The sequence below is a fragment of the Camelus dromedarius genome, chromosome 31, assembly GCF_036321535.1.
Source record: "Camelus dromedarius isolate mCamDro1 chromosome 31, mCamDro1.pat, whole genome shotgun sequence".
Taxonomy (NCBI): Eukaryota; Metazoa; Chordata; class Mammalia; order Artiodactyla; family Camelidae; genus Camelus; species Camelus dromedarius.
The window spans coordinates 7,779,941-7,802,819 of NC_087466.1; the positions used below are offsets into that span (position 1 = coordinate 7,779,941).

The 22,879-nt window shown below is 49.3% G+C and overlaps 2 protein-coding genes across 5 annotated transcripts in view; one reads left to right on the top strand and one right to left on the bottom strand.

Moving 5' to 3' along the window:
- Window positions 1-17,384, top strand: TFIP11 (tuftelin interacting protein 11). The gene is made up of 13 exons (XM_010992324.3): window positions 1-321; window positions 1,945-2,162; window positions 8,083-8,236; window positions 8,555-8,711; window positions 10,305-10,432; window positions 10,878-11,030; window positions 12,488-13,015; window positions 13,104-13,210; window positions 13,813-13,981; window positions 14,383-14,626; window positions 15,174-15,316; window positions 15,668-15,833; window positions 16,967-17,384. Exons 2-13 carry the CDS (start codon window positions 1,954-1,956, stop codon window positions 17,320-17,322), a joined length of 2,514 nt encoding a protein of 837 aa, XP_010990626.1. The 5' UTR covers window positions 1-321; window positions 1,945-1,953; the 3' UTR covers window positions 17,323-17,384.
- Window positions 3,963-22,879, bottom strand: part of SRRD (SRR1 domain containing) — a 23,284-nt gene continuing 4,367 nt past the window's right edge. Inside the window, exons 2-8 of one of the 4 annotated variants that reach the window (XR_010378565.1) lie at window positions 22,341-22,381; window positions 20,788-21,047; window positions 20,602-20,700; window positions 18,732-18,886; window positions 18,235-18,280; window positions 16,577-17,840; window positions 3,963-15,873 (exon numbers count right to left, since the gene is read on the bottom strand). Coding sequence is in view for 3 of the 4 variants with exons in the window: in XM_031442958.2 (XP_031298818.1) it covers window positions 17,643-17,840; window positions 18,235-18,280; window positions 18,732-18,886; window positions 20,602-20,700; window positions 20,788-21,047; window positions 22,341-22,407 (825 nt within the window). In the remaining variant the exon portion in view is untranslated. Of the gene's footprint in view, window positions 17,841-18,234; window positions 18,281-18,731; window positions 18,887-20,601; window positions 20,701-20,787; window positions 21,048-22,340; window positions 22,460-22,879 lie in introns of all 4 variants that reach the window. The other 3 variants (XM_010992323.3, XM_031442958.2, XM_064481116.1) reach the window with 3 other exon arrangements.

Sequence of the window (22,879 nt, forward strand, 5' to 3'; positions counted from 1 at the left end):
CCAGCGTGGCTCGGCCACATCCACCGTAGTCCTCACAGGCTGGGAGTCGCCACGAAGCGGGTGAGACAGGGAAATCATCCCTCAGCCATTCCAGGCCATGAAAATCCTCTCTAGCAGCTCACCAGCTCTAGACCCAAAGCCGCCCTAGCGTCCCGTCGCTGCCATGGCAACCAGCACGGCATTTCCGCTGTTGGAAAACGTCATTTCCGGAGCGCCTGTCCCGGCTCTTCCCAGTTCCGGCCCATCCGGGTACCGGCCCCAGAGCGGCGCGCTTCTTGTACCGGGGAGGCAGTTGTGTTTGGTGCGCTGAGCCCGGGAGAGGTGAGCCGGCCGGGGAGTGGACAGGGGACACGAGGGAGTCCGCGCCCTGGGAGTCGGGGCTCGGGGAAGGCGGGCCTCGGCCTCGCGGGTTGCGCTTTCCTTTCGCAGACAGCTTTGCCGAGGCGGGGTCACCGGGCAGTCGGGGCCTGGGCCGAGTTAAGGACCGAGCCTCCGCCACAAGGCCCGGGCAGCACGGCAGGGAGACGCCCGAGCCCTGCCAGCCGGGGAACCTAGGGCAAGTTGTTTAACTGCTCTGAGCCTCGTGTTGCTTAACCAGAAGCGTGGAAACGCTAATAGTGGTTATCTCGTAGAAGCGTCTTGATGCTTGTATTAGATTATCGCTCTGAAGCGTCCAGCAAGTGCTTAGCACCTACTGAGGGTTTTGTAACGCCTGACAAGTCTGTGATTTTTACCATGCCCTGTGCCTAAGGAGGCAGCGGTTGTTAGTGACTCCCACGTATCTGGCACTCCCCACCTCCTCTGAGAGTGTTTCCCTCCTTTGCGCGCCTGGATGAGGCTGGGACCAGCAGCACCCGACCGGTGCACCAGCGAGTCGAACAGTCAGGGAAAACTTTGTAACAGCTGACAGAGTTTGACGTTGCCTGTGGAAGTAGTGTCCTCCCTGTTTCCAAAAGCTATTTGCAGCAACTGGTAGGCAGGACTTAACAAGTGATGTCATATTTTGAATGTATTGCTATGTGGTGCACCCTGCTTGGCACTTCGTGGGCATTTACTACTCATACATCGAGTACCTGGTAGAGTCAGGATTTGAACTCAGGCTGTGATTTTAGCACCTGATGTCACAGTCACTTTGCTGGGTTCATCCCCAGGTCCAATAATGGTTAAGGGCATGAACCTGATGATGGGACTATGGTATCAGCTTTTGCTACTTAAGCATTTATTGTGAGCTATGTGTCTTTTAAGCCTCATCTCATTGTATCCGCCTTAACAAGCATCGTATAAGATTGGTACTGTAGTTAATCCATTTCAAGAGACAGCTAAGCAAAATCTTACCACTCAGCTGCCAAGAGTTGAATTCTCTGTTCCAGTTCACAGATGTCTGACTGTTAAAGTAGTGTTTATCGTTTTTAGTGCCTTCCAGCTCATCAGAAGAGGTTTGTGTTTTGAGGGAGGAAAATATAGTCTCAGGGTCTTATTCAAATAATATATTTCAGAAAGTATCTTCTTAAAAATACCACTTTTCTGTGACTATCAAAGGTCCAGATAAAGCTCTTTACTTGACAGTAGAGAAAATAATAAAATCTGGGGTCCAGGAAGATGTCTACCCAATTTCTGGGGCAATAATACATAGAATAACGTACTTACATGGTTGTTTTTATATAGCTTATATATATGCGTGTGTGTGATGTTTTATGACATTGACTAGGACAAGGAAATACATGCTTAAGAATCACATGGACTGTTGGGACTAGTCTTTTGTTCCACCTGTTTTAGTGCTTATTATTCCCTAAAATATGGTTTTAATGTCTGCTTTATTATTGTAGCAGTGACTTTAGTGAATTTTGACTTTGGGGGGAGTTCTGAAGGCAGCAAGGAGCAGGGACTCACAGGGAGGCTCCCAGGACTTGCCACAGACTGTGCCTTTTTCATCCCTTTATTTAGTGACAGGCCATGTCGCTGTCCCACTTGTACCGGGATGGGGAAGGCCACATGGATGACGACGAGGATGAGCGGGAGAACTTTGAGATCACCGACTGGGATCTCCAGAATGAATTCAACCCTAACCGGCAGCGCCACTGGCAGACTAAAGAAGAGGCTACCTACGGAGTGTGGGCCGAGCGAGACTCGGATGAAGAGCGGCCCAGCTTTGGGGGCAAACGGTATGGTTGGCATGGGGCTGCTTCCCCAGGAGTTGGGGAGATACCCTACTAAACACATTTCTCTCCCGGCCTCACCAAGTCCTTAGCTGTGACAGTAGCTAGGGTGTCCAGTTCCTCTGAGACCAAAGTGCTGCCCTTTCACAGATTTAACCATTAGTCGATATTTATTGAGCAACTGAGTGTATCAGGCCTTGGCTGTAGACCCCGTACTTGTCTCCCAGGAGCCCAGACCCTAGTGGATGGAGATGGGCATTAATCAGCAGCTCACACAGTGGAAGTTTGTAGCTGTGATTTGGGTTTAGGGTGTTTGACTATTCTGGGAGGTCAGGGAAGCCTGGGTGGTGGGGGAGGCGTGAGAAGCAAAGGCCCTTGATGGGAGGCAACAGGGTATCCAGGGGATACGAGAGGTTTCATGGCTGCAGTGGGGAGATGGAGGGGAGTGTAGTTTGAGCAGATGCCGTGGGTTTGTGTAGAGAGGCTGTGACATTGTTGGGGTGTGTTTGGAGGAGCCCCTTTGCTCATGTGCAGAGTTGGCGTGGAGCCACAGTGGAAGAGAGGGCTCTGTGAGGAGGCCCAGGAGTGGTCCCTGCCGAGGTGGTGGAGCCCTGGGCTAGGATGGTGGCAGGAGGAAGAGGGTTGAGACCAAAAGCCTCCTCCTTGGTGTGAAGTCGTGTGCGCTGGCTGTAGCTCGCTTGACCAGAGTGTGTAGCAGATTTGGCTTTGTCTCCCTGTCCCCACCTGAGGCCTGGAGGCTCCAGTCCATCGAGACTCTACGTTTTTCACAAAGGAGGCTGGGGAGAAAGAGCACAGAGATCAGTTCACCCTCTTCTCATCTGGCAAGAAATCTGAAAGTGGATGATGACTAGATCAGGGGTCAAGAACTGCATGATGTTAAGATGGTCATAGCAGCCAAAACCTAGTCGGTGCCTGCTTGTTCTGGGTTCTTCACAGGCCTCGTCTCATTTACCTTTTGGGAAAGTTACCATTGTTATTTCATTTTACAGATTAAGAAACTGTGGCCAAAAGTCATGCAGCTAAGCTGTGAAATCTGGCCTGTCTGACTCTAGAGTTGGGCTCTTATATAACTTGCGTCTAGGAAAAAATTCTCTGAATTTTATTGCTGCCACGAGGATGTTTATTTACTAGGTTATTCATTTTATAAAGCATCACCTTATTTTGCAATATTTCCTGGGGTTTTTCCATTGGAATCTTTTCTGTGTTCCTTTAACCAGACAAGGTACCAACTCCAGTTTATACAGAAGGGAACTGTGACAAAGGACTTATTGTCAGTACTGTTCTTGAGGCAGTCAGGGTTAAAATCATACTTTCCACCTTACAGAATTAATTTTTTAGGTATTTTAGTTTTAATAAATTTAATGGACATGAGCTTTTTCTAAGAATTTGATTGATAGAATTGCTAATATACTTTCCATTTATGTAATCTCTATAACTATCTTTTATTTATGATTTTTATTTGTCAGAATGTCTTGTATATATATTTTTATTGAAGTATAGTCAGTTTACAATGTGTCAATTTCTGGTATACAGCACAATGCTTCAGTTAACACGAACATACATATATTTGTTTTCATATTCTTTTTCACTGTAAGTTACTACAAGATACTGAATATAGTTCCCTGTGCTACACAGTATAAACTTCTTTATCTGTTTTATGTATATTAGTTAGTATCTGCAAATCTTGATCTCCCAATTTATCCTTTCCCAACCCCTTCCCCTGCTGGTAACCATAAGTTTGTTTACTATGGCTATGAGTCTGTTTCTGTTTTGTAGGTGAGTTCATTTGTCTTTTTTTTTTTTTTTTAAGATTCCACATATAAGTGATATCATACGGTATTTTTCTTTCTCATTCTGGCTTACTTCACTTAGATGGACCTGGAGATTGTCACTCTATGTTGCTGCAAATGGCATTATTTTATTCTTTTTTATGGCTGAGTAGTATTCCATTATATAAATATACCACAACTTTATCCAGTTATCTGTTGATGGACACTTAGGTTGCTTCCATGTCTTGGCTATTGTAAATAGTGCTGCTGTGAACATTGGGGTGTATGTATCTTTTTGAATTAGAGTCCCCCCTGGATATATGCCCAGGAGTGGGATTGCTGGATCATATGGTGAGATCATATTTTTAGTGTTTTGAGGAATCTCCATACTGTTTTCCATAATGGTTGCACCAAACTACGTTCCCACTAGCAGTGTAGGAGGGTTCCCATTTCTCCATAGCCTCTCCAGCATTTGTTTGTGGACTTTTGAATGATGGCCATTCTGACCGAGGTGAGGTGATACCTCATTGTAGTTTTGATTTGCATTTCTCTGATAATTAGTGATATTGAGCATTTCTTCATGTGCCTATTGGCCATTTATATGTCATTGCAGAATTGCTTGTTTAGGTCTTCTGGCCATTTTGGTATTTGGTTATTTATTTTTTGTTTTTGTTGTTATTAAGTTGTATGAACTATTTATATATTCTGAAAATTAACCTTTTGTCAGTTGCATCATTTGCAAATATTTTCTCCCATTCTGTAGGCTGTCATTTTGTTTTGCTTATGGTTTCCTTTGCTGTGCAAAAGCTTGTAAGTTTAATTAGGTCCCATTTGTTTTTGCTTATATTTCTATTGCCTGGGTAGACTGCCCTAGGAGAACATTGCTAAGATTTATGTCAGAGAATGTTTTGCCTGTGTTTTCTTCCAAGAGGTTTATAGTATCTTATGTTTAAGTCTTTAAGCCATTTTGAGTTTATGTTTGTGAATGGTGTGAGTTTGAATACATCACTAATTTACATGCAGCTGTCCAGTTTTCCCAACACTACTTGCTGAAGAGACTGTCTTTTCTCCATTGTATATTCTTGCCTCCTTTGTTGAAGGTTAATTGACCAAAAGTCTGTGGGTTTATTTCTGGCCTCTATTCTGTTCCATTGATCCATATGTCTGTTTTTATGCCAATACCACACTGTTTTGATTACTGTACCTCTGTAGTATTGTCTGAAGTCTGGGAGGGTTATTCCTTCAGCTTCATTCTTTTTCTTCTATATTGCTTTGGCAATTCTGGGTCTTTCAGAATTAATCCTAAAATTATTTGTTCTGGTTCTGTGAAAAATCTCCTTGGTAATTTGATAGGGATCACATTAAATCTGTAGATTGCCTTGGGTAGTATGGCCATTTGAGCAATATTGATTCTTCCAACCCAAGAGCATGGGATATCTTTCCATTTCTTTAAGTCAGCTTTAATTTGCTTAGTCACTGTTTTGTAGTTCTCCATGTATAAGTCTTTCACCTCTTTAGTCAGATTTATTCCTCAGTATTTTATTGTTTTGGATGTGATTTTAAAAGGGATTGTCCCTTTACTTTGTTTTCCTGCTAACTCATTGTTAGTGTAAAGAAATGCAACTGATTTTTGCATGTTAATCTTGCATCCTGCTACCTTGCTGAATTCAGTTCTTTTATCAGCTCTAGTAGTTTTGTGTGGAGCTTTTAGGGTTTTCTACATATAGTATGTCATCTGCATATAGTGAGAATTTCACCTCTTCTCTTCCAGTCTGGAGCCCTTTTCTTTTTCTTGCTTGATTGCTGTGCCTAGGACTTCAGAAACTACGTTGAATAGAAGTGGTGAGAGTCGGCTTCCTTGTCTTGTTCCAGATTTTAGTGGGAAGATTTCAGTTTTTCACCATTGAGTGTTACGTTGGCTGTGGGTTTGTCATAGCTTTTATTATGTTGAGATATGTTCCCTCTATACCCACTTTGGTAAGAGTTTTTATCATAAATCGGTGTTGAATTTTATCAAATGCTTTTTCTGCTTCTATTGAGATGATCATGTGATTCTCTTGTTGATGTGGTGTATCATGTTGATTGATTTGCGTATGTTGAACCATCCTTTTGTCCCTGGGATGAATCCAACTTGATCACAGTGTACAATCTTTTTTATGTGCTGTTGGATTCTGTTTGCTAATATTTTGTTGAGGATTTTTGCATCTATGTTCATCAGTGCTATTGCCTGTAATTTTCTTTTTTGGTAGTGTCTTTGTCTGGTTTTGGTGTCAGGGTGATGGTGGCTTCATAAATGAGTTTGGGAGTATTTCAGTCTTTTGGAAAAGTTTAAGGACTGGTATGAGTTCTTTTTGTATGTTTGGTAGAATTCCCCAGTGAAGCCATCTAGTTCTGGACTTTTGTTTGCAGGGAGTTTTTTTTTTCATTGCTGATTCTATTTCATTTCTAGTGATCAGTCTGTGTAAGTGGTCTGTTTCTTCTTGATTCAGTCTTGGTGGACGGTATGTTTCCAGAAACTTGTCTATTTCTTTTAGGTTGTCCAATTTGTTTCCATATAGTTGTTCATAGTATTGTCTTATAGTTTTTTTGTATTTCTGTGCTTGTAATTTCTCCATTTTCCTTTCTTATTTTGTGTTTTCTGTCTTCTTGGTGAGCCTGGCCAGAGAGTTGTCAGTTTTATTTAATCTTTCAAAAGCCAGCTCTTGGTTTGATTGATTTTTTTTCTGTTGTTTTCTTTTTAATCTCTACTTTATTTATTTCCTCCCTGATCTTTATTTTTCCTTCCTTCTGCTGACTTTTGGTTTTGTTTGCTTTCCTTTTTCTAATTCTTTTAGGTTGTTTACTTGAGATTGTTTTTCTTTTTTTGAAGAAGGCCTATATCACTATGAACTTCCCTCTTAGGACTGCTTTTGCTGCATCCCATAAATTTCATGTGGTTGTGCCCACCTCTTTTCTTACATTGGAGTCAAGTGGAGACAGTGGCTATGGCATGGCTGCGTTGTGCCCCCCACCACTGACCAACAGTGGTGCTTTTTTATGGGGGTCCCAGGCTGCTGTCTTCTGCACATACCCCTAGCCAGAGCTCACACTGCCCTCCAGTCCCCTGAAGCTGCCTCTTTGCAGTGGACCCCAGCCCTCTCCCCGGGCTCATCACCAATCTCTAGGAGCCAGTCCCATATTGTCCCTGCTGGCTTGCGTCTAGGGCTGGGGATTGCAGGGAACCCAGTTTGGAAACTGATTTCGTGCCAGTTTCTCTTAGTTCTGTATCCCAAGCAGCTGCCGTGTTCTCCGAGCCTCAGAAGCTCCTCTTCTGTTCCTGCTGACCTCCCAGCTGGAGGGGGGAGTCCCAGCTTGAGGGTGTGCTCCCTCCCCGCAGGACCGGTCCCACACCAGTTTTCATTTTCTTTTTTTGTCTTACTGTATTTTATGAGATTCCTCCTGTATTTCAAAGTGAGAGACACTTCCACAGTTCAATAGGTGTTCTGTGCACTTCCATGGGTTTGTAGATGTAATTCTTGGTGTGTTTGTGGGAAGGGGCAAGCTGTCTCTAGTCTGCCATCTCCTCACCTCCCCCATCACAATGTCTTTATTTGGTTTTTGTACTTGAGTGTTTGAAACACTTACTTTTTAAAGTAAGTTAATTTTTTTTAATGTGAAAGGAAAGTTGGATAGTCACATCATATTTAGAATTTTTAGTCAACTTTACACTGATGGGTCTCTTGAGCCATAGAGAGTTGACTTGAACCCATCAGGTAAAAATGCCCAATGTGCTTAGAGCCAGGTCTGGGGACCTTTTTATATAACTAAATGTGTTGCCCTTTTTTTTTTTTTTTAAAAGATACATCAAAAAATTTAGTTATCTTTTAATTTTAAAGAGACTGAGACGATCCTTTTATTTTATTTTTTGGGGGGGAGGGAGATAATGAGGTTTATTTTATTCTAAGGGAGGTACTGGGGATTGAACCCAGGACCTCGTGCATGCTAAGTGTGCACTCTACCACTGAGCTGTATACCCTCCCCTAAAAGTGTTGCTTTTAAAACAGTTCCCACAAGGTCCCTTCTGAGAAGTTCTCTGGACAGGGGGTGGCTGCAGAAGAGTTCTTACGGGTCCCCTGGGGCCTTGTGTTTGCCTGCAGGGCCCGCGACTACTCGGCGCCAGTCAACTTCATCAGCGCGGGGCTCAAGAAAGGGGCAGCAGAGGAGGCAGAGTTGGAAGATTCTGATGATGAAGAGAAGCCTGTCAAGCAGGATGAATTTCCTAAGGATTTTGGACCAAAGAAGTTAAAAACGGTAGCATCTTTATTGAAGGAATGTGGCCTTAGTAATATCCTTGGAAGGTCATTGTGGCTCAGGCACCTGCTGGCAAGTAGGGGGCTGGGCTGGAAGCCAGTTGTGCGGGCCTCTCCCTGTGGTGGCAGGCTTCCCTGAGGAGGGAAGTGTGCAGTGGAGTCTCTTCCTAACACGTGTCACAGAGATGTTGGCTTGTATGATGCTGCTCACATCACCATGTGACTCTAGGCCGTGTTCCTATCAGCCAAGCTGTCTTTTTTAGATTTTCCTTTTTTTTTTTTTTTCCATCAACTAAACTTTGATTTTTCTTCTTCTCAGGGTGGCAATTTTAAACCCAGCCAGAAAGGTTTTGCAGGAGGAACTAAGTCTTTCATGGATTTTGGCAGCTGGGAAAGACACACGAAAGGAATTGGACAGAAGCTTCTTCAGAAGATGGGCTACGTCCCTGGAAGGGGCCTGGGGAAGAACGCACAAGGTGTGGCACCAGCGCCCCGTCATCATGTGGGGGTGGCCAGGCAGAGGGGAGAAGAGCAGTTAGGGGGTGGTTGGCTTTTCTATGCTTTTTTGCTTTTCGGAGTCCCGTGACTCTGCAGCCTGGTCTGCCCGCGCAGGACAGCTGTGCTCCTGAGCCACCTCACTTGATCGAAACTCAGGTTACATAAAATACTTATTTCAGCAGGAGGGAGAGGTTAGGGTCTAAACAGGTGGCAGGCTGATAGGCTGAAGACGGGCTTTCTGGCCTGCCCAGTGTTTTCACAAAATCAAATTGGTCGCTAATACTTAAAAAAAAAAAAAATCAGACAATTTCAGCTAAATTTTAGACTTGCCCGGCAGTGATGGTTTAGCTGAATCCTCACTGCCCGGGTCAGTACCCATGTCCTCCTCTCGGACGCGTCTCCACGTTCCCATGTTGTCTTCACCCCAACCCACACTGTACTCTTCACAGTAATTTTCCTGCACCCTGAAGGCATGTGAGTTTGTGGTCCCTGCTCACAAGGGTTGAAGCTTTGCAAAAAGTTTCCTGTCCTTCAGGAATATCCATAAAACATCGGGTATGACTTTTTTCACAGCTGGAGAGGTGTGGCTGTAGGCGTGGCTGGGCAGATCTGGCATTGGGTGCCCCCTGCCCCTCCGCAGCTCTGTCTCCTCTTGTCTTTCCACCCCCTGCTCCGGCAGGACAGCACCTCCTTCATTCTTATCTCCTTGAGGCCAGTCTCCAAGAATCAGACCAAGCAGTTAGATTCTTCCTGCAGGAAACTTGTGTTCCCTCTGTGTGACTTCCTTCCCATGAGCGGTCACCAAGTGCATGTCCTCAGTACTATTCTCTATAATCCACAGTCCAGTCCCTAAGTATTATTAAGGTCAGACCCAGATTATAAATTGGTGAGAACTCCAGGAACTAGAGTGAAGGTGGAAAAGGTGGCCTGGAGCTAGGACGAGGGACAGCTCTCACCTGGGACTCCAGCAGTGCCAGCTGGAGGGGGTGGGTGCAGAGGCTGAGACGGGGGAGTTCTTCACTGAAATGATGCAGTCCTGTTTGTAAACTCTCTTAACAGGAGAAACATTTATTTCCAAGGCTTAACCATGTTATAAAACAAGTAAAGCGTAGGAGACATGAACTACTAAGTAAAACACATGGAATTTCATGTTAAATGGCAGCTTTACCTCACTTAGGTCAGACTCATTACAGCATCTGAATTCCTGCATTTTCCATATTAATAGGCTTCCAGATGAGCAAAGCATAGACCCTAGTATGCAGAGTTCCCAGTTATAAATGAATATTACTGTCCACCAAAAAAATGACTCCAAGGGGAAATGGAAACGTGTATTGAGGACATATGTGACCTGGTGTCAGCACACGGTTCTGTGGCAGCATAGACGCTCAGAAGCTTCAGGTCACACAGGAGGGGAACAGCGATGGCGAGGGTGGAGGAGAGCTCTCCTTCCCGGGCCGCCTGGTATTTTGTGTGAGGACCGAGGAAGTGTGGTCAGTCTCCCTGCGTGGCTCATTCACATGGAAGAACTGCTGTGATCTGATGTCCCTTTCTCTGTTGCTGAAATTGGTCAGGTATCATTAACCCAATCGAAGCCAAGCAGAGAAAGGGGAAAGGCGCGGTGGGGGCGTACGGCTCGGAGCGCACGACTCAGTCCCTGCAGGATTTCCCCGTGGTTGACTCGGAAGAAGAAGCTGAAGAGGTGAGAGCCCGGAGATGGGGCGCTGCTGTCTGCCCTCGACTGTCTCATTTGTGGGTGTGTTTGTTCACTCATGGGCTGACTGCACACTGTGTGTGAGATGCCGTGCCAGAGGCTGGTGGTCCACAGCGCACAGGCTGAGCCTGGGGGACAGGCACGCAGTGAACCACCACAGTGCAGCGAGGAGAGCGGCAGTGCCAGGAAGCAGAGGGAGAAGATGGGGCTTGGTGTGTGGGGATGGGGCCTGAGCCTCAGTGTTTGTCAGATGGGGAGGGCAGGGCGTCAGGCAGCGTCGCCCGATGGTCTTAGTGCTGCACAGGCAAAGGGCTTAGCACAGAGCCCTGTGAACGTCTCAGTGGCTACTGAGTGTCTGTCACGGTCTCAGGAGCCCCACCTGCTGAAAAAAGTAGCCTTTCTTGTCGTGATGGACCATATCCCTCTGATTCAGGAATTTCAGAAGGAGCTGAGCCAGTGGAGGAAGGACCCCAGCGGAAGCAAGAAGAAGCCCAAGTACTCTTACAAGACAGTGGAGGAGCTGAAGGCCAAGGGCAGGATCAGCAAGAAGCTCACTGCTCCCCAGAAGGAACTGTCTCAGGTCAAGGTACGGGGCCTGGGACGCCCGGTCCAGGCCGAGGGCTTGGAAGACGTACAGAAAGTTGCTCACACACCAGTCAGTCACCGAACACTTGCTCATGAGTTCCCTGCGGGCCTGCCATCTAGGATCTTTCTTTGTCCTGTTTTTCTGGGGCAGTAGTGGCCTGTGGCCACTTACTGCCTGCACGGCCAGTCTCGTCGGCCCCACCCTGCGCCAGGTGCTCCTTGGGGCACTGGAGCGGGGAAACCAACAGTGCTCCCAGCTGTCTGGGAATTTAATTCTGTCCCTGCTATTCTGTTGCTAGACCTTGACTGTCTCTGGTCTGGCTGGTCTGTGTGCAGCCTGTGCCTGTCCCAGACAGCTGCGGGGGACAGAGTCCCAGAGCGCGGCCACCAGGTGAAAGAGCAGGGGGCCTTTAAGGCCCTTAAACCGAGGGAAGGTTGTCCTCACCCGCCAAGTGCGGGGCGTGGTGACACTGAGTTCAAGGTGGTTAGATTTTCAGCCACTGTTATGGGCACAGTCTCTGAGGTTTTCCGTTACTGTCCCAAGCAGCCAGAGAACAAGGGTGCCAGTGTCTGTCGTAGTTCAGTGTAGGAGCTTCTGTGTGTGTGTGTGAGTGAGATAGAACTCGGTCTTGAGTGGGGTTCTCAAAGGACAGGGTGTTCTGTATCAGATTATTTGGGGACCTGGGAGGAAATGCAGATGTCCAGGTTACAGCTGGAGATTTTGGGTCAGGAGATCTGGACTGGGTCTGAGGACTCATGCTGACTGTGACCCAGGAGATTCTAATGCAGCTGTTTCACGGCTCACTCTCTTGAAAAGTGATGGTCGATGTGAAATTAGTTCATTTCCTGGTTGTCTTTGTGGGTTTTGTATGTTTCATGCTGTTTTTAAATTGAAAAAGTTGTTTAATTTTAAATTAAGTTAAAACAACTGTACTAATGTATGCAGTACATCTTAGACAATTAGGGAATACAGAGGCAAAAATATTAAATACTGCTTTCCTCCCCGTAAATGACCAGTTTTAACACCCATGACGTCCGTCCTTCCAGATCTTTGTCTAAGTGTGTGTGTGTGTGTTTTTTTTAACCAACACTGGACGTTGTGATTATACATGTTTTACTACCTGCTCTGGTCAGTACAGCCTCTACGCTTCCATGAAAACAGATTTTCATCTCAACTGAATCGTCCATGTTCAGATTGTTTTAGTTTTCCTGAGACATCTGCTCCATCTGGTTTGTCCCGGGGGATCCAGCCCAGAGCTGCTTGTGGCATCTGCTCGTTCTTTCCGCGGAGCCCCTTCTGATCTCGTGCAGCCCAGGCCCCACGGGGAGAAGCACCACCCTCCTCCAGCTCTGCTGAGCGGTGGGCTTTTACACGGTGCTTCCCCCGGGCCGCGGTGTGCGTCTGCTAGGGCGCCGAGGTGAGCGTTAACCCGCGCCCCCTCTGCCGCCTTCTCCAAGGTCATAGACATGACGGGCCGGGAGCAGAAGGTCTACTACAGCTACAGCCAGATCAGCCACAAGCACAACGTCCCCGATGACGGGCTCCCGCCGCAGTCGCAGCCGCTGCCCCAGCCCGGCAAAGACGCCAAGGCCCCCGGCTTCGCGCTGCCCGAGCTGGAGCACAACCTGCAGCTGCTCATCGACCTCACGGAGCAGGAGATCATCCAGAACGACCGGCAGCTGCAGTACGAGCGGGACATGGTGGTCAACCTGTCCCACGAGCTGGAGAAGATGTCGGAGGTGCTGGAGCACGAGGAGCGGGTCATCTCCAACCTGAGCAGGGTCCTGGAGATGGTGGAGGAGTGCGAGCGGCGCCTGCAGCCCAACTGCAGCAACCCCCTGACCCTGGACGAGTGCGCCCGCGTCTTTGAGACGCTGCAGGACAAGTACTACGAGGAGTACAGGATGTCCGACCGTGTGGACCTGGCCGTGGCCATCGTCTACCCGCTCATGAAGGAGTACTTCAAGGAGTGGGACCCCCTCAAGGTGAGCGCTCGCCCCGCCTCTCCTCTGGGGCTCCGGAGGGCATGGGGCCGTTAGCCCGCGGGCTCTCAGCTGCCGTGTCTCTCCTCAGGACTGTACTTACGGCACCGAGATCATCTCCAAGTGGAAGAGCCTCCTGGAGAACGACCAGCTCCTGTCGCACGGCGGGCAGGACCTCTCCACAGACGCCTTTCACAGGTAGTCCGAGCGGGGCTGCTCCGGGAACTTGGGTTCACGCTCTCGTTCACCCTGCATTCGTGGAGCATCTGGAGGATGCTGCCTGTGCTGGCTGGCCCGGGGGTACAGCAGACGCGTGTCTGCAGGAAGTGGGAAAGGCAGGTGGTAACCAAGAAAGTGGATGGGTAAACCCGGCTGCAGACTGAGTGCAGCCAGGGAGAGTGAAGAGGGTGCGCACTTGGGTGGGGTTGGCGGGGATGGAATTGAGGTGGAGGTCTCTCAGAGGAGGTGATGTTTAAGCTGTGAAAGCATGAGGGGCATCAGCTGTGCAGAGCGCGCTCCAGGCAGGAAAGCACGTGGCATCTGGAGGGGCCCTGGTGACCCACCAGCAGCCGAGCCAGAGAGGCTGGTCCTACCGAGGAGACGGCCTGGAGTGGCGTGGGCGGCCCGGAGGCGGGGAGGGGCAGGCGCGCGTCAGGCCGCCACATGGGCTGCTCCGTTGGCTCTGTGGCCGGGTCGCTGTGCCACCGCCTTGTTCCTGCTTACTGCTCTGGAGGTGGGCGGTGGGTCCCGCGTGTCCGTGCAGCCCAGTCAGTGCAGCCCGCCGCCCCGCCTCTCCACAGGTTGATATGGGAAGTCTGGATGCCTTTTGTCAGAAGTATCGTCACTCAGTGGCAGCCGAGGAACTGTGACCCGATGGTGGACTTCCTGGATAGCTGGGTGCACATTATTCCCGTGTGGATCTTGGACAACATACTGGACCAGCTCATCTTCCCCAAGCTGCAGAAGGAGGTAGGGCAGCTGTGGGAAACTTGGGGGCTTGTCAGCGCTTCTCTCCGTGCTGTTAAAACGCCCGGAATTACCAGTGTTGTTCTGTAATGTTAACTCTAGCCCGTTGCTCAGCACTTTCCCCCAAACCTCCCCTTAGCAGGGAATTCATTTACTCCATTTCTTGAATGAAATTAGGATTGTGCCATGTCTGAAATGTAATATGATTGCACGGGTGTATTTGTTTGTGGGTCAGTTTCCCTGTTTGGGGAAACATAGTGCAAGATGCTAACAGAGCACCTTGGCCCCCTCTCTGTACTGAACGGGTCCCTCCATAAAATGGAGACTGTGTCCCGGACACGTGCGAAGGGCTGTAGACCGCGGCCAGGGGAGCAGGGCATCGTGTGACCCTGCCCCACCCGCAGGTGGAGAACTGGAACCCGCTGACAGACACCGTCCCCATCCACTCCTGGATCCACCCGTGGCTCCCGCTCATGCAGGCACGCCTGGAGCCACTGTACTCCCCCATCCGCAGCAAGCTGTCCAGCGCCCTGCAGAAGTGGCATCCCAGCGACTCCTCAGCCAAGCTCATCCTCCAGCCCTGGAAAGACGTCTTCACCCCCGGCTCCTGGGAAGCATTCATGGTCAAGAACATAGTGCCCAAGCTGGGTAAGGAGGAGGGGACACGCCCAAGCCTGCCACTCTGGTGCTCTGGCTTCTGAGACCAGCAGTAATCACCATGCTTCTTAAAACATGGCCTTCGAGCTCATGATGTTTCTCAGCGTAGAAGGGATGCTGTTTTGTGCAGAGGCTGAATATAAATGGAACCAGGGTCCTTCCTGCTGTTCCTTCATCACACTCAGCATGTCTCCTGACTGGCCCAGTTGGGGCTTCTGGTAGTGATAGCCATAGGTCTTCTGAAATTTTTGTGGTATATATAGAATCTATTCTAAACACAGAATTAACTCTGGGTTAAAGAAAATGATTTTTTTTTAATTTTATTTTTGGGGAGGGGGTTTATTTACATGGAGGTACTGGGGAATAACCCAGGACCTCGTGCGTGCTAAGCATGCACTCTACCACTCAGCCATCCCCTCCCTACTAAGAAAACAATCTAGCAAGAGCTTAAAATTGTTCTCTAAAAGCAGATCAAGGGCTGACATTGCTCTTTGTGCTTCTGTGGCTTTGCCTTATACGGACTGGGTTTCTCTTCCAGGGATGTGCCTTGGGGAGCTAGTCATCAACCCCCACCAGCAGCACATGGATGCCTTTTATTGGGTTATCGACTGGGAAGGGATGATCTCTGTCTCCAGCCTGGTGGGGCTTCTGGAAAAGCACTTCTTCCCCAAGTGGCTTCAGGTACGCTTTGTTTACGGTGCTGGGGGTGCGGGTCTGACCGTGGGCGCTCCCTCCTTGGATAACCGTCGGTGGGAGCGCCGTAGTCACTACACAGTGGAGCAGGAGTGAGTGCAGCAGGAACAGCCGCCACCACTTACTGAAGGTTCACCACGCGCTGTCCTGAGCGCTTCGCATTCTCTCCCCTCCTCACAGCAGCCCCCTGGGCTGGGGACTGTGCTTTACCAACAGTGTAGGCTGAGCTTACAGGCAAGAGTATTTGGCTACCAAACAAAACGAATGGCCCCTTCGGAAGTTTTGCTTCCGTTTGCGGCCACTGTGGACACAAGAGTCTTACTTGTTCCTTTGTGGCAGGTGCTGTGCTCCTGGCTCAGTAACAGCCCGAATTACGAGGAGATCACCAAGTGGTACTTGGGTTGGAAGTCCATGTTTTCAGACCAAGTGCTGGCACACCCATCAGTCAAGGACAAATTTAACGAAGCACTTGACATCATGAACAGGGCCGTGTCCTCCAATGTTGGTGAGTAGGGATTCCATTTTGGAAGTCCTGGCCCGGAGCTCTGTATTTACACACAAAAGACACAGAATGAGTTTTCAGCTACCTGGGGGCTGCCTGAGTGAAGCCCACCCTCCCGTGCTGGGAGGGGCTCAGGCTGGGTTCACGCGTGTGCGTTTACCTCCGCGTCCCCCCTTCATAACCGCTGTGCGGCGTGGCGCTCGTGCGTCTGCTCAGCCTGCGCTGGGGAGGCTGCTCAAGTAAACGGCTCAGGCCGTGAAGTCAGGCAGGCAGTCTAACTCTTAATAGTAGTTGCTTAACCTCTCTCAGCCCATTTACCTGTCAAACGGTATCCACTTCTAGGCTTTATTAAGAACCGAGGACTGTTTGTTACCGTTTGTGGACAGCACCCCTAGGTGGTGTCTCTGGTGTGTCAGCTGTTCAATTACTGGCTGTTCCTAAAGCTGCTCAGTTCTAGGGAAGTCACTCGGCCTCCATCAGGAGTCTGGGAGCCGACTCACGTCTCAACGCAGAGGCCACTGGAGTATAAGCTCACGCAGCTACAGAGCGGCCGGGTCTATAATTTCTATCTCCTGCCTACTGCATGGAGCGGAGTTACCCAGAGTCTGTGCTCTGCTCACCCAGGTCCCTCCAGGGCCATCTCTGTTTTCATACTCTAGACGTTCCTCCTCAGCCCCTAGGCTCCCAGAACTTCTTATCTGTACGTACCCCCCAGCTAACCCTGGGCCTTTGCAGTCCTGTATTACCCTTCAACATCTGTGTCTCAGCTCCCCGGATACATTTACAATTCTTCCAGGGTGGGGGACCTGTGTGGGTAAGTTAAAAGCATCACTAGTACAAGACATATGTTTTCAAGGTTCTAAAAGCTGCTTTTTTTCCCCTAACAGAGGCACTGGGAATGGAACCCAGGACCTCATGCACACCAAGCTGACACTCTGCCACTGCGCTATAGCCCGCAGCCCCTAAAAGCTGTCTTTTGAAAGGGTAGGGGTAGGAACGCAACCACTTACGCCATTCTCCGCTTGCTGAGTGAAGGGCTGAGTGCCTTGCTGACACTTTGAGACACAGCTGCCCTTCTGTGAGTCACTTCTGTCCTGGTGGAACGCCTGTCCTCACCCTCCCTCCTTTAAACCCAGGTGCCTACATGCAGCCCGGAGCGCGGGAGAACATTGCCTACCTCACCCACACGGAGCGGAGGAAGGACTTCCAGTACGAGGCCATGCAGGAGCGGCGGGAGGCCGAGAACATGGCCCAGCGCGGCATCGGCGTGGCCGCCAGCTCTGTGCCCATGAACTTTAAAGACCTCATCGAGACCAAGGCCGAGGAGCACAACATCGTGTTCATGCCTGTCATCGGGAAGCGGCACGAAGGGAAGCAGCTCTACACCTTCGGCCGCATCGTCATCTACATCGACCGGGGCGTGGTGTTCGTGCAGGGGGAGAAGACCTGGGTGCCCACCTCCCTGCAGAGCCTCATCGACATGGCCAAGTAGACCGCGGCCGGGTAGTCACACCCGACAGGGACATATTTATGAATAAACGACATTTTAAAATAGTCTTTGAAAAAGGTGTCTGTCTGTTCAGGAGAGAGGCCCCACGCACTAAAGGTGTGTAAGTCTTACACCAAGCCCTCCTGCAGCGTCTCCTCCACGTGGGAGGGGAGCCTAGTCCCAGCTGACGTCTCTCCTGCTCTCTCTGAGATGGGGGGGGGTCCCTCCACAGCCACCTTCCCTGGAGTCTTCCGGACAGCTGCTCCTGCCTTGGCCAACAACACACACACACACACACACTACAGCAAGCTCACTTACGAGGCTCAAGGCCCTTCTGTCTTGTTCCTGATGATTTCGAGATCCTCACAGTCCTGGTAATCTGGTTCTTCCCGAGAAACCCAGGTGTCCGTGGGGAGTTGTATTAGCTTCTGTACAGGAAACCAGTGGACGGCAGTGTCATTAAATATGTCCATGTACTGTGAAGTCTGAGGAAACTCAAGCTCCTCCAGTCCTTCTAAAACCTGAGCAGAAAAATTCAAACGTATAACAAAAATTTGACAGTCACAGTAAACCCACCCCCCTGGGATAGATGTCCATTTAACATGTTATCCTTTTAAAAAAAATAAGGGATAATATATATAAGTACTTTGTGCAATGAGTTGCAAGCCCCAAAGGCAGTCCTTACATTGGACTGGATACTGAGAATAAAGGAAATAAAGAGACATGCTCAAAGGTCATAGATTCCTGGAACGCGGGCCGTGGGGAGAGCTCACTGACAGCACGGTGGCCTCTCCGTGCCTTCAGCTGGCCCCCCAGGGGCTCCCGCCTATATGTGTAACAGCAGACTTCTCCTCCATAATGGAGAAACTGATTTCACACGCTTTTCCATCCCAGGCCCTTCATTCAAGTGGATACCTTTGCAACATAGGGATAATGTTTCTGCAGAATCCTTGTCAACAATCTAAAAACAAAAAAATTTTTAAACATGATTAGGAGGTAAAAGAGCTTTTTTTCAACTAAAGACATAGAGAAAGGCAAGATGACCTAAATCAAGAAATTTTTTAAAATGTGATGTAGGGATGGTTAAGTAGTAGAAGACGTGACTGCCCCAGTCAGTGCCCATTTTTTCAAGGGGAAAATGACACAGCAGACACCTAGGCATCGTGAAGTGGGAGAGGATTACGCAGCTGTAAGAAGAGAAATCCAGTGTTATAAGGGAAGGGAGGAACTACTGGCAAAAAGATGCCTTAACTTGCTTCCCAGCTTGACTCAGGGTCACCGTCTCCCAGCTCTAACCCTTTGTCCAGTTTCCCATGGAAAAGCACTTCCACATACGACAGTCACAAAGTGTGTTCTGCTTGTGGGGCAACCTGAGGCGTGGGCTTCAAGGACCCCAGTGCTCCCGGGCCTACCTTTCCTCAAGTCCTCTGAAGCTGTTCCCGATGACAACCATCTTGGAAAGGGCATCCGCTGCCCAGTTCCTCCACAAGAGGTTGTTGTACAGCGCCGTCCCGCAGTGCGGCATGTAGAAGACGGTGGGCTCGCCGCGCACGCTCCGTTTCCCTTCCTGGGGTACAGCGTGCACAGGTGTCAACGCTCACTCCTTACAAGGGGAGGGGGAGCGAGGGCGGTAACTGAGCTGTGAGGGCTCACCGCAAAATGATGGATGGGTTAACTTTACTTGAAATCATTTCCTGTATATAAATGTATCAAACCAACCGGTACACTTTAAACTTATGTGATGTTATACGTCACAACATCTCAGTGCAGCCAGAAAAATAATGAGCTGAGAGGAAGGCAAACTGAAGTATCAAATGGCAAAAAATGATGACGATGGTCCCTGGTGGGAGAGTCCCGTCAGTACAAAGGGAACCTATAAAATGACACGGGACTAAAAGTCACGGAGGCCTGATGTCTGGAAAGAACTCACGTTTACTTCACGTGTGTGTCTCATGAACACAGAAAACTCCGGACTAACGGAGGGGCTTCCTGGGTCCGTGACTGCAAGGGCAGGAGGGCCGGCAAAGGTTACTGTCCCTCGGGTACCATGTTCGGTAACCCTGCAGGCTTACTGTGTCCCTTTCTGCAGATTCCCATCATAATTGAGTCCTCAAATGTCCCCTAGGGGTACAAACACTCCCCCCCCCCAAGAACCACCGCTCTGCAGCCATCTCCCTGGCCGGGAGCAAGCCCTCCTCCCTTGCCGCCTGGCCTGGGCCTCTCCTCTCCCTGCAGCTTCCATCGCTTACTGGCCGGGGTTCCTGACGGTCAGCTCTGCACCACTGCCTGCAGTCCTGGCCCTGGCCCTCAGCAGACTCCAGTAGACCTTTAACTCCCTGCTCAGACCTGGGGAGACTTCCTGGAGCCCCAACAGCACGGGTTTCCTTCCCTTCTCTGTTCTACCTGCTGCTCTGCCTCACTGATCTGTTCACTGTGTACCTGTTTACAGCCACATGCCTGAAGTGCCCGTGAGCTCCCTGAAGACAGGGACCGGCTCCCATTTACCTGGGTCTCCCCAAGCTGCCTCGCACAGAGCAGGCACTTGGAAAGACGGTCTGAGCCGAACAGCAGTGGTTGAGGACATCAGTGGCTGACTCTCTTTTCTCAGCTGGGCCTAAATGTTCACGTTTCATAATAAGCCATGAGACGGCAGTTTTAGAACAGAGGAATTTAGAGGAATAAGATGATTACTCTATAATCCCCAAGACAAGGCAAAACTAAATTCAGACGTATTTGCCTGTACTGGCTTCAGCCCTCTGCTTGTGCAATGATTTTTTTCCTGGAGCTTTCAGAAATCTTGACTCCCAACTACTTCAGGGGATGCGGGTAGGCCAAGGATTTACCCACGACTCAAAGCCAGGTGCTAAGGGTGTGACTGGGCTACAGCTTCAGAGGGGACATGTTCCCTCCCAGTTTATTACTTCCCCTGGGACAGGGTAAATTCCAACCAGAAGGACCTCATTTGAGGCACAGAGACTGTGTGTCCTCTTTCTCTTAAAGCGACAGTAAACACCCACTTCGCATAATTTCTGGACACAAGAATTTTGCACACCTAACATGTTTGGCTCATGCCCTCTGTGCAATTTTTCTTCCTCACAGGCACAGCGTAGGCACACAATGTGGATAACATACTGGAGGCACTAGGCAAGCGAGTGCTGAAAAGAGGGGAACTGCTATTTCAAGGAAAACTGGAGCCCGGGGACAGAGCCTGGGGACATAGCCCGGGCTCAGGGTGCTCAGAGCTGCACAGCCCACCCTACTCCCCTTCCTTAAACCACATACCTCATTCTCACTGAGCACAGTCACACCCAGGGTGTTCAGAACTGCAATTTCGAGCTGGCTGAACAGAGGGTCATACACCCAGCAGTGACTTCTGGGAATCTGCGGAGGGAAAATGAGTTGCTTATTCCAACGCCTGTGTGCACAAGACCAAGGGCGGGGGCCAGGAAGAGGAACAGAGCAATTTACCTGACACTTCTCCAGGAGGAGAAGCAAAAATGCTAGCTGGTTCCTAGCTATGACGCAGGTGGCAAAGTTCCCAAGGCCGTAACACACGCACTTCAGATGACAGCTTCCTGTGACCAGGGTCTCTTCTTGGGGGGAGCCAGCGGCCACATCCGACTCACCTGGTGATGAGTCCAGATACAGGTTTCCAAGCGCTTCCGAGAGAGTCCCCGCAGGGGCCTTCAGTTGTTCCAGATAATTCCGGAGACATTTGATGATGGTTTCTAAAAGAGCAGGCCCTGAACACCGTCAGAGGGCGCGCTCCGACCCCGTGAGCCCGCAGACCCGGGGAGAAGAGGGGCGGGGCCGGGAAGACTTCAGCTCCTCGGACCTCACCCCAAACCTGCCAGGGACCGCAGCCACGTCCGCCCGAGACTGACAGGCTGCCCACGGCCCGCAGCCTCAGGGACTGTCAAGCGAAAACTAGGTTTCATTCTCGGGCATGGTTTCCATCCAACGCTCACGTGAGCCCAACCTAACTTAATAAGAGGCAACCTGGTAAACACAGGTTATGTTCTGAAATGCCATTAAAAAAATAATAGAGGAGCAGAGCTCTCAAAATCACACTATAAATAACAGGGAATAAGAATGATGTGTAAAAAATTAAAAGAAAAAAGCTGGGCTGGGGCTTCTTGAGACTAAATACCCTAAGTCTCTTCCCTTTCCTTGCACTGGTACTGAATTTAGTAGAACAAATCTGTACGTAAAGCAAAAGAAAAAGCAAACAGCCGTATGTCCCCATAATAAGATACTAATTTTCACTTAGCAAAGAGAGCTTTAAATAAGACGCAGGCTCAGAAAGGCTGCATGAAAAGCTGGCTCTTTTAATCCTTGCTGGGGAAACAACTGGTAAAAGCTTTCTGGAAAGCAATTTGACACCGGGTATCAGTTTGGTCACCCTCTTTCACTTAATGATTCCACCGCTGGGAATATATACTAAGATCACCCTAAATTTGGTAAAAGCTTTATGCAAAAGGGTGCTCACTGCAAAATTACGTATAATAACTAAAAAACAAGTAAACTAAATGTCCCTTGATAATCTCAACAAAAATTACGTCGATTTATCAACAATCTCGATAAAAATGAGTACCTATGGTATATTCACTCCATGTATTAGTATTTCTGTTGCCACACATTATGTCTGGGAAGAGATTATAGCAGCGTGTGGGCTGGGGGAGTGTACAACGTCGTGTCAAGGAAAAGAGCAGGATAAATACACACCTCAGTGACACTGATAATGACAACTAGCCACCACTGCCTCCTGTGCAGCAGGGAAGCTCTGTTCTAAGCACTTTACTAAACACCTCATTTAATACTCAAAATTGTACTACACATAATTATCATGTCCATTCCACAGATAAACTGAGGGCCAGAGTTCAGCGCCCAGAGACACACAGTTGTAAGGAGAGTCAGACTTAGAACCCGGCACGGACACCGCTGTGAAGCAAAAGGTCATCAGATGAGGGTGGGGGCCCTCCCACCCCGACTGCCTCCAGCCTGAGCCAGGTGATACCCACCTAGTGCTGAGCTCCAGAAATCAGAGATAAGCAGGTCCTCCCTGTTGAGAAGAAATGGCGTGGTCATCTCTTGTCCCTTTCAGGGTTGTTCCAACAGTGACCTTCCTCCCAACCGTGATCTGGATGTGGGAAGGTGGAGGACCCTCAGATGCAAATCCCACCCGTGAGACTGGAGCATGATACACGGAGACCACGTTCAGAGTCAGAGCAGCGCAGCTGGGCTCGGGGAAGGCAGGAGGCTTTCCTGGAGGAGGGCCTGATCCCCGGGGACAGGTCTGGCTGTTCTGTATCCTTGGTTCACAACAGCAGTAGGGCACAAGCGCAGCTCCATAAATAGTGGGGGAAGGCACAGACCTCGCCTCTCTGCACTTAGTTCCCTCATCTCTAAAGTGGGGATGAGAACTGTACCTGCCACAGAGGGTTACAGGGAGTAACTGGTAACACTCAGCATAGTGCCTCGTACGGAGCAGGTACTCAGTCATGGCCTTTGCTGTTATACATAATTTTCAGGGGAAAGTAAAAGGGACAAACCCAAGGGC

Excerpts from the sequence above, each read along its gene's own strand:
- TFIP11 (XM_010992324.3), top strand. The coding sequence starts at position 1,954 with ATGTCGCTGTCCCACTTGTACCGGGATGGGGAAGGCCACATGGATGAC. Across the intron at positions 13,982-14,382 it reads TCCCCAAGCTGCAGAAGGAG|GTGGAGAACTGGAACCCGCT; the intron begins GTAGGGCAGCTG and ends CCCCACCCGCAG. Across the intron at positions 15,834-16,966 it reads GGCCGTGTCCTCCAATGTTG|GTGCCTACATGCAGCCCGGA; the intron begins GTGAGTAGGGAT and ends CTTTAAACCCAG.